The sequence below is a fragment of the Phoxinus phoxinus genome (assembly GCF_949152265.1).
Source record: "Phoxinus phoxinus genome assembly, chromosome: 22".
NCBI lineage: Eukaryota > Metazoa > Chordata > Actinopteri > Cypriniformes > Leuciscidae > Phoxinus > Phoxinus phoxinus.
This window is the reverse complement of record NC_136897.1, coordinates 28,959,295-28,968,945: the sequence shown is the minus strand read 5'-3', so window position 1 is coordinate 28,968,945 and position 9,651 is coordinate 28,959,295. Positions and strand designations below refer to the sequence as shown.

At 39.7% G+C, this 9,651-nt stretch overlaps 1 protein-coding gene across 5 annotated transcripts in view; it reads right to left on the bottom strand.

Moving 5' to 3' along the window:
* Positions 1-1,294: 1,294 nt before the first annotated feature.
* ldb1b (LIM-domain binding 1b) overlaps positions 1,295-9,651 on the bottom strand; it is a 33,991-nt gene continuing 25,634 nt past the window's right edge. For 4 of the 5 annotated variants that reach the window (XM_079597903.1, XM_079597901.1, XM_079597905.1 and 1 more), the window contains 6 exons: positions 9,273-9,445; positions 8,485-8,607; positions 8,313-8,396; positions 7,321-7,444; positions 5,208-5,356; positions 1,309-3,600 (listed from right to left, as the gene is read on the bottom strand). In XM_079597903.1, the coding sequence (XP_079454029.1) occupies positions 3,370-3,600; positions 5,208-5,356; positions 7,321-7,444; positions 8,313-8,396; positions 8,485-8,607; positions 9,273-9,445 (884 nt within the window). In that variant the 3' untranslated portion in view covers positions 1,309-3,369. Of the gene's footprint in view, positions 3,601-5,207; positions 5,357-7,320; positions 7,445-8,312; positions 8,397-8,484; positions 8,608-9,272; positions 9,446-9,651 lie in introns of all 5 variants that reach the window. The other variant, XM_079597902.1, reaches the window with a different exon arrangement.

Sequence of the window (9,651 nt, the reverse complement as noted above, 5' to 3'; positions counted from 1 at the left end):
AAGCAACAGTCAAATATTGTGTAAAACCGCACTAATAAAGTAAACAGATTTTAGAAAGTCAGATTTGATTAGTAAACAACACTGGGGCCCGAATGCATTCAGAGCATTTGTTCATTTCGAGAATAAAACACACTTCTTGTGGGGCTTTGAGCCGCCAGCTGAATCATGGGTAAAGTCTCGTGTAAACACACCAGCTCTTCTGCATTTGATCCAGTCTCACAGCAGATGCTCAAGCCTGGAGCTTCTCTGTCGAATCTGCTCTACAAACACAAATCTGTGACACTGATGACAAATACAGCCGGAATAAAACCTGAAAACTACAGTATGTTCGGTTTAAACTTTGATGTTGGCTCGAAGCCGTAGGATAGAAGTTTGAAAGTTTTCTAAATTTAGTGGTGGAAAGAGAAATACAGACATTGCTAGTACTTTAACAGGTTTTTAACATGAGCATGTTTAAACAATGCTTACGTTAATTTACATATTGCTAGCATGATTTAACATAGGGCTGTAAACGATTAATCGCGATTAATCGAATCCAAAATAAAAGTGTGTTTACATAATAAATGTATGTGTATTGTGTATAATTATAAATACACACACATGCATGTATATATTTAAAGGCACACCGCGGACTTTGTGACCTAAAGAGTTGAAGCATATAAGTTATTTTAAACGATTTTGGATTCGATTAATCGCGATTAATCAATTACAGCCCTAATTTAACATGTTTTCACACATCACTAGCATGAATGAGCATGTTGGTAGCATGTTTTAATATGTTGCTAACATTAATTACCATGTTTTCTCAGTTAACATGATTTAGCATGTTGCTAACATGAATTATCACACTGTTAACATGAATAAGCATGTTTTAACATGTTGCTAGCATAAATTAACTTGTTTTAACATCTGAATAAACATGTTGCTAGGATAAATTAACACGTTTAGCAAACATGCTTTGATGATATTTCTAGCATGATTAAACTTTGCTAGCATGAATTAACATTTTGCTAACATGATTGATCAGGTTTAAGCATTGCTCACATGAATTATCACGTGGTTAACATGTTTTAGCTCACTATTACGATTTAGCATGTCGATAGCATTAATTAGCATGTTGATAACTTAACATGCTAACATGAATTAGCATGTTACTAGCATGTCCTAAGCTAGTTGCTAGGCTTTGCCAGTGACGCATTCGTAGTGGATTACACTATTGGAGCTGCTGTATTAAAGTTTTTGGAAGTCCCAACGAGACGCATAAATATAATCTGTATTTTACAGCGGAATCACACACACAGAGATCATTAAAGTGAAAATTCATATTTTATTGGTTCCATACATTAATTTAATCAAGGGCAGAAATTAAGAAAACGAGGTTATTATATCAAACAGGGGCATCTACAAGGTTCAAGGTTCATTTCAATCGCAAGTGCAGACCTTTGATTCACTTAAACTGGTTCAGCTGGTCAGAAAGAGAGAGAAATCAAAAATAGTACAAAAATTGAGTTCAAGGCTTCAGCATTATTGGGTGTGTGAGGAAAACAAAACAACCAGCAACATGTTAATGCAGTCCAGTCGAACAGTCCATGTGTGTGTGTGTGTGTGTGTGTGTGAAGGAAACACAGGAGAGGTGTGTTTAAAGCGTCCGGATCTGAAACAAACACAGATTGTGCCCTTGATTTCACGGAATCAGTTTCACACACAAATCAAAGAAGGGAAAGACGAGCTTCATGTGTGTTTCTCTTTTACACATTAGATCAGAATGGCTTTATGCGACTCTAAGGAGGAATACATCTCAATACAGTTATACAGAACTCTGCTACTACCTTAAATATACAAGCACAAGTACACAAAACTCAACCGAAAGCCCACGCTAAACCACGCGCTCCAGAAAATAACACCGACCAATAGAATCTGAGGGCGGAGATCTTCACGGACCTTGACGGTTCTGTTACTCCTTGGTTTGCAGCTTTCAACATCGGCAAAAAGAACCAGAAAAGAAAAACAAAAAGGCAAATAAAAACATTCTAGGGAAATCGAGGCTGGTGTAAAATTCTCCAAAACGTGTGTGAGTCGAAGCGCTCTGTTCCTCCACCAATCAGAGAGCAGGACACGGCCAGCTCACGTTTCACGCCGAAATCAACACGCAAGCAGAAATCAGGAAACGTCTGTTTGCAATTAAACATGTTCTCCTGCAACAACTAAAGCAAAGCAACAGAAAAATATTGATTAAAATTGAAAACTAGTTATGATCACACTTTACTTAAAGCATTAGAATATTTTCAGTGTTTTAATGCACTATAATTCTGAATCAATGAGCATTAGATCTGGTTATAATTACCAGAGTTGCAATACAAAGCATAATTAATGCATTAAAAATACTTTCATAATGCACTATATATCTAGGCTTTAAATACAATAAAATTAAAATTGTTATAATGCATAATAATATTTTCAGAATGCATTATAATTTCTGAAGGTGTAGCGATTAATATGTATAACTTTATTTCTTGCAATACAAGGCATAATTAATGCATTAAAAATACTCTAATAATGCACTATATATCAAGGCGTAAAGTAAAATCAACTAAAAATGTTATAATGCATTATAATATTGGTTGTGTTTAATGCATTCTACTTTCTGACGGTGTAGTGATGAAGAGATGAGCATTATAACTTATAATACGAGGCATAATTAATGCATTAAAATAAGTTAATAATGCACTATATATGAAAGCTTGAAGTAAAAACAAAACAAAAATTGTCAATGCATTAAGATATTCTCAGAATCCTGGTTTTGTTTAATGCATTATACTTTCTGAAGGAATGATGATGAATACGTATAATAATAAGTTGCAATAAAGGCATAATTAATGCATTAAACACGTTCATAACGCACTATATATGAATGCTTTAAGTAAAGTGTTGCTGTAAGTGTTCTGATGTAACTCGATAGTTTCTCTGCAATCCAGTGTTATAATTCAAAATCATCGCAGAGGACTTCCTCTTAAACGGGACTAATATTAAAAATATGCATATTGTCGTCATGCACAATGCAGTGGTTTTGGGGTGAAACAGGAGCTGGATGTTTGGTCGGTCTTGTTGGCGGTTTACGAGGTCAGATGTCTCCGCTCCGGCTTAACTTAATCATGTGACTATCTACAGGCTCCTCAGAGGAGATCCGGCCCCGTAGAACACCAACAAGACCCCGAGCGCCGCACACTGCGGCCCTGTGTGTTTCTGATCCCTCAGGTCACGTCCTCCGCTGACAGGAAGTCTCGTTCTGCAGGTAGATGAATGAGTCGATCTCCGACCACGCCTCTTTCTTCCCGTTGGACGCCGGGCTGGCCCCGCCCCCTCGCGGTCTCACTGAGACGCCTGTGACGTGGGGTTGTCGTTCTTGCCCTCCTGGCTGGACGGAGGCTTGTTGTTCCAGGGGCTGTTAGCGCCCAGCGCGGGCGAGTTGTTAAAGCTGTCCTCGTCGTCGATGCCGTTAGCGGCGTCAAACTGCGTGTTCTCGAGCCGCGTGATCAAACGCTCGTCCTCGTCTCCGAACTCACCGCCCATCAGCGTCGGCTCGCCAACAACCATCACATCCTGAGCAGAGCGACAGAAGAGTTAGTGCTCGCGGGAACACACACAAAATACTATATATATAGATCTATTCAATTACAATAAATACATGAATATATACAGGGGTGCACATAACTGGTACGCAGGTACGCATGCGCGACAAAAATCAGGAATGCGTAATGCCACTTGTGTTACTACGCGCCTTTGCGTACTGTCGCCAAAATGCAACCTAGGCAGTGTTAATTAAATTTTTTCACAGATGAAAACGAGACGATAACTAAATAAAAACCTTGTTTTAAATGACGACCACTATGACGAATAAAAACTAGACGGAAATGTAAGGGAGGGACGATTGGGGTGATCCAGTCAGAACTGATTTGCGTTTGTGGAAGATGCGCACATTTGAATTGTAACGTGCTGATCTACCGAGCCGGCATGCGCTTCATGCATGTCTCAAATCGTTAAAAAATGTAAATGTCTGGGAGAAAGAGAAGAGCAGACATATGGATAGATCTGAATAAGAGTGACGACGCGAAAGACAGCTTTATTCGGTATGTTGTTTTGTGCGAACACACACACACACACACACACACACACACACGACCCGAAGCGCGCAGCCCCGCACATAGACACAGCGCGCTGCGCGCAAGGACTGAATCGAGCTCTCTTTCGCGTCTGAATGGACAAATACACACAACATTATGTCTAAATGTACGTTTTGGAGAGTATTCACGTAAACACAGTCGGTTATGTCTTTACAGAACGTACCGTGCATCAGTGCAATTGGATCTGCACACTCTTAAAGTGACAGTGCGTAATAAACCTAATGCCTTCTGTACACTTAATATTGATCAAACAACAAAGCAAAAAGAGAAAATTCACTGCTCTTTAATATCTTTAATAAGGATTAATTATATTTAATTTATACAAATACATATATCTGAACAATCAAATAACACTTCAAATAAAAAAAATTTCTATCATTTTAGGTCGTTCTTTTCACGCTGATGTAAATTTAAGTGTTCGTTTATTTTTATTTTATAAGTTTGGTTTTAGTTAGTTATTTTATGCTATAAAAATGGAAATGTGACGTCATGATTGACAGCTGTGGCCACGCTACATATGGGGTGAGTACCAAACACCATCTCCTGGTCCTCATCTGAGTAACTCACTGAAAAAGTTATGTGCACCCCTGAATATATAAATATACATTAAAGAATCCTGAAAAGCAATTATACATAATGGTTTTCAACACTGATAATAATCATAAATGTGTCTTGATCATCAGATCATCATATTATATGATTTCTGGAGGATCATGTGACACTGAAGACTGGAGTAATGATGATAAATTCAGCTTTGATCACAGGAATAAATTACACTTTACTGTATATTCACATAGAGAACTGATGATCTACATTATAATAATATTTCACAATATTACTGTTTTGTTGTATTTTTACATTAAAAATCATACCGATCCCAAACTTTTTAACAGCAGTGTATATATAAATCACATTTATAAAAAGAATGTGCAGCTCTTCGAGGACAGAAAGCTGACGTGATGCAGTAACGCATGTTGCACGTGCTGCTGATGTCAGAAGACTCCTGTGATGTGATTGGTCACTCACCGGCACCTGACTGGACAGTGGGAAGCTGTTGGCTGGGCTCTTCTTCTTGCTGTTGCTGTTGTTGTTTGTTCCTCCGCCTGCGCTCATGGTGCTGCCGCCCGACATCTTGCGCTTCCGTCTCTTACTGGGCGCCTGTCTGGCCGGTTCAGCTGCGAGAGACGGGACACACACACACACACACACGTTACGGCTGGAATACACTACACGACTTTAAAATCGGCACATCTGAGAAAAGCTGGGCATCATACACTACAGCATTGGTTCCCAACAGGGAGGTCGCGGCCCACAAGGGGGCCTCAGCGAGCTCTGTGGGGGGTCGCGTCATATTTTGAAAACTTCTGAGCAATGAGCATTACATAAAAGTCCTTTTTTTTCTATTCAAAATTTACAGAATTTATATAATGAGCGAGTTCATCATGAATCCATTTTCCAATCCGTGTTTTTGTCTTATCCTGAGCCACTGGTACTCCTATAATAAGTGTTTACATTGGGACTATTTTACACGGGTTCGAATGCGGAGTAACCCAGGCCCTGCCCAGACGTACACAGAGAGAAGTAGTTCCGGCTACAATGTTCTTCCGAAAGACGCATTATTCTGTTAATAAACGCAAGTTTATTATCGCTCGCTATAGCGCCAAAAGTGTCAAAAGTAAAGCCTCACATTGATACAGCCTCACTAATAACATGCAAGTATTGAGTTCCCAGACAGCAGTCATTTAGTAATAGTCTATATTCTTTCTTTTTTACCTACACACCAGTGTGAATATTTGTGTTATTGCATTTCAAATAGGACCAATTTATAGGCTACTCATAGGCTTACGTTTATAAATGACAAAGGGCCTCCTGATGTTTTTGTTATTGTATTTTCAATATTATAGGCTATTTGAGCATAAACATCTGGTTATAGTAAACATACCGTTTGTTTGAAAACGACATATTGTGTCATCCTTGCTGCAAGCTTACAAGAGCGATAATATCATTAAATCTGGATGAAGGGGGCCCTAAAATATTTTCTTGGGAAAAAGGGGGTCTCAGACAAAAAAAGGTTGGGAACCACTGCACTACAGGACTGAGGATCATATACACACTGAACAGAAACACACGACGCATTCTTCTGTAGTGTTTGACCTCGGAGTGAAGTGAACACTGGAACTGCGGCAAACAATTACTAAACAAGCGGCAGATTCTGTGTTCTCTAACACATTTATTTCATGCATGGCATGCGCGAGCTCGCGGCTTTATCTCCTAGCATCTCAACACGATCACTCAAGCACGCGATCTGGATGTGTTTTTCCTTCCTTTTATGACTTTACCTGATCTCATAAGTCGCCTCAATTTTTTCTCTTTCTTTATGACTTCGCACCCTTGAGTTCCAGTGTCTGGTCAGCGTATTATGACTGTATTATGTACAGTATTTATTAGCGATGCATCATACACTACATGTGCTCTTATTGTGGAAAATTTGCGTATCTCCCCCGTAGTGATAAAATAAAATTCTGTATCAAATTTATAGGCAGGACAAGTAGTTTGTTAAGGCGTGGTTTGTAGAGAATTACAAACAAGCGCAGATATATTCAAACGCACATAACTATAGAATTAATTCTTGATGCGCACGTGAGCATCAGTGTTTCTCACAGGTTCAGTTTAAAGTCTGTGTAGAGAGAACGGTGTCGTCTTAGCGGCCTCTAATTTATTAACTAATTATCCTTTCGACGGAAGTGAATCAATCAAAACTAACTTTAGCTGGAGAATAACATTATTCAAGAACCGCTATAAAGACAAAACAATCTGTTACCTTACATTATACGTTTATCTCTGTAAAGCAGCTTTGAAACAATCTACATTGTTAAAAGCGCTATATATGAAGATGACTTCTAAAATCGGCTCAAAATATCAATCATGTTTTGATGTCCATCAAGTCTGTGCCCATCATACACTACGTGAATTTCTGTGAATTCTGTCAACCGTGAACGCACAAACCCTGCAGACATCCGGCTACTACTGCCGACTCACCCAGATCTCAAAACAGGGCACATATCTGAGCAAAGGTGGTGTAGTGTACTCAGCCGTAACACCGGCGGGTGGTCTGAGAACAGACGGAGCGGCTCCTCACCTGGCGGAGCCACCATCCTCTGCCACTTCTGGAACAGACACGTCTTCAGGCAGTCTCGGGGGCTCAGACTGTACGTCTTGTGCCTGGACATCAGCTCCTGCATGGGCTCCAGGATCACACACAACTGAGACACACACACACACACACACACACACACACACGAGAAGTTAGTCTTCTGCTCAATGAAAGCGGATACATACTTCATCCGCGAAAATGGAGCTTTCTGAAGACGCTCTCCCAAGAGGACACATTTGAAAACAGTATTTTTGCATTGTAGTGTGGACTGAAAACGATGACATGTTTAGTCATGTGACGCATGTACCATAGATGTCTGTTTACACTGGTATGAGCCTGCTGTGCTGTTCAGGGTCACAGTGAGTGTGTTTACATGCACGTTCTTAACCCAATTATGCTTAAGCAGATAACGCATAAACACGTTAACCGGTTTTTCTTTATTAGAGTAATGTCATAAACGGGTTAAGAGTCTAGATGCACACACATTAACCAACGGTACGTTTGTTGCTCGATTAAAATCACAACCGACATACATTGAATCCTGGGAGTCAGATAAATGAATTATTAGGTTTTAACGTCACCACCAGGAAATGACCTGATTTATTAAAGCCCCCCTGTGGTGTAAATCCAGCTTTTAATGTAGTTTATGTGTCTATGTGGTGTTTTTATTACGCTTTAAAACAAACCATGTGTAAATTCATAAGTAGACAGCATTGCTGAGTATTTTAGCCTTAAATTAAAATAAAAAAAACTAATTTAAGACTTTTTAAGGATCTGTGAGTGAGAAACACGCTTGTTGAGTGTTTTGAAACTACAGTAATCAACATTTAAAGTGGATAAAAACCTTTCAAAGTTATACATGAATTTTGAATTCATTCCGATCAACTTTTTTGCTCCGCTTGAAAAGTTGACTACTGTAAATGTGGTGTTCAAAAGTATCCAGGTGAATGTATAGGAAGCCAGTGCTGTGCTCGTACTCTGAGGTAGTTGAGGGTGGAGTTCGACAGGCCGCATCTGGTGATGTTTTTGGACAGCTGATCCAACATCTGCGGGTCTTGTGCCTGAGGCGGGAACAAAAGCACACGATCATCAGGTTTGAAACACAATAAACACACAATTCTAGAGCGAGATCCAGGAGGAGGAACTGACATGCATGGCCAAGATGCTGCGGGGAATGAGCTCTCTGTGCTGCCGGATGCTGAAATGCCACGTCTTTATTCTCATCATGTCATCAAACATGAACTCCAGGTAGAGGCGGCCCTCCACACACACCTGAGAAGAAGACCAGCAGAGTTACACACACACACACACACACACACGGTTTACCTCATTACATCTGGCAGTGTTCCACTCTTAGAGAGTTTAAACGATATTTAAAATCATATTTTTTTATTCTGGCTGTTTAATTCTAGTGTTGTGTTAGTTGTGTAACGGGTTTTTATTAACGCCTCATTGATTCTCTGGTTTATCTTTTTGACATTGAGATGTATACATCATATAAAGCTGAATAAATAATCTCTCCACTGATGTGTGGTGTGTTAGGATAGGACGATATTTGGTCGAGACACAACTATTGAAAATCTGGAATCTGAGGAGCAAAAAAATGTAAACATTGAGAAAATCTCCTTTAAAGTTGTGCATTTTTGTTCACGATTGTGCTGCATTCACTCACAAATACATGTTTTATATATTTACGGTAGGACATTTACTAAATATCTTCATGGAACATGATCTTAATATCCTCATGATTTTTGGCATAAAAGAAAAATGGATAATTTTGACCAATACAGTGTATAGTTGCTATCGCCACAGATATACCCGTGCGGCTCCAGACTGGGTTTGAGATCCAGAGTCACACACGTGCTTTATAAATAAATTGAACATTGAACACACACACATATACATACCAAAAACATTGCATTAAACAACACACACACCTGCGTGAACATGGGTTTGCCGTTCTGCGTGACCATAGTACACTGATCACAGTCCAGAGACACAAAGTTGTTGTGGAAAGACTCTTTCGGGTGCTTCAGGACGTAGTAGAGCTCGTTGGCGCCGCCCTCAAACACACTCCGGAAGTAACGAGGAATCAGCGTCCGGCCGATCGCTGGGGAGACATGATCACGCATCCGTCAGAAGAACAAACCAGTTCAATTCTCAAGTGTCAGGAAAATCTAAATCTTTAACTGAATGTAAGGATGAGCAGCGCAATATTAATGTGCACTTATTCAACATTTCTATGAATAACTAAAACCTCATTTACAGCAGTGCAATCGTGTAAGCAATCCGATCGCAGCTATGGTCGCGGGTTAC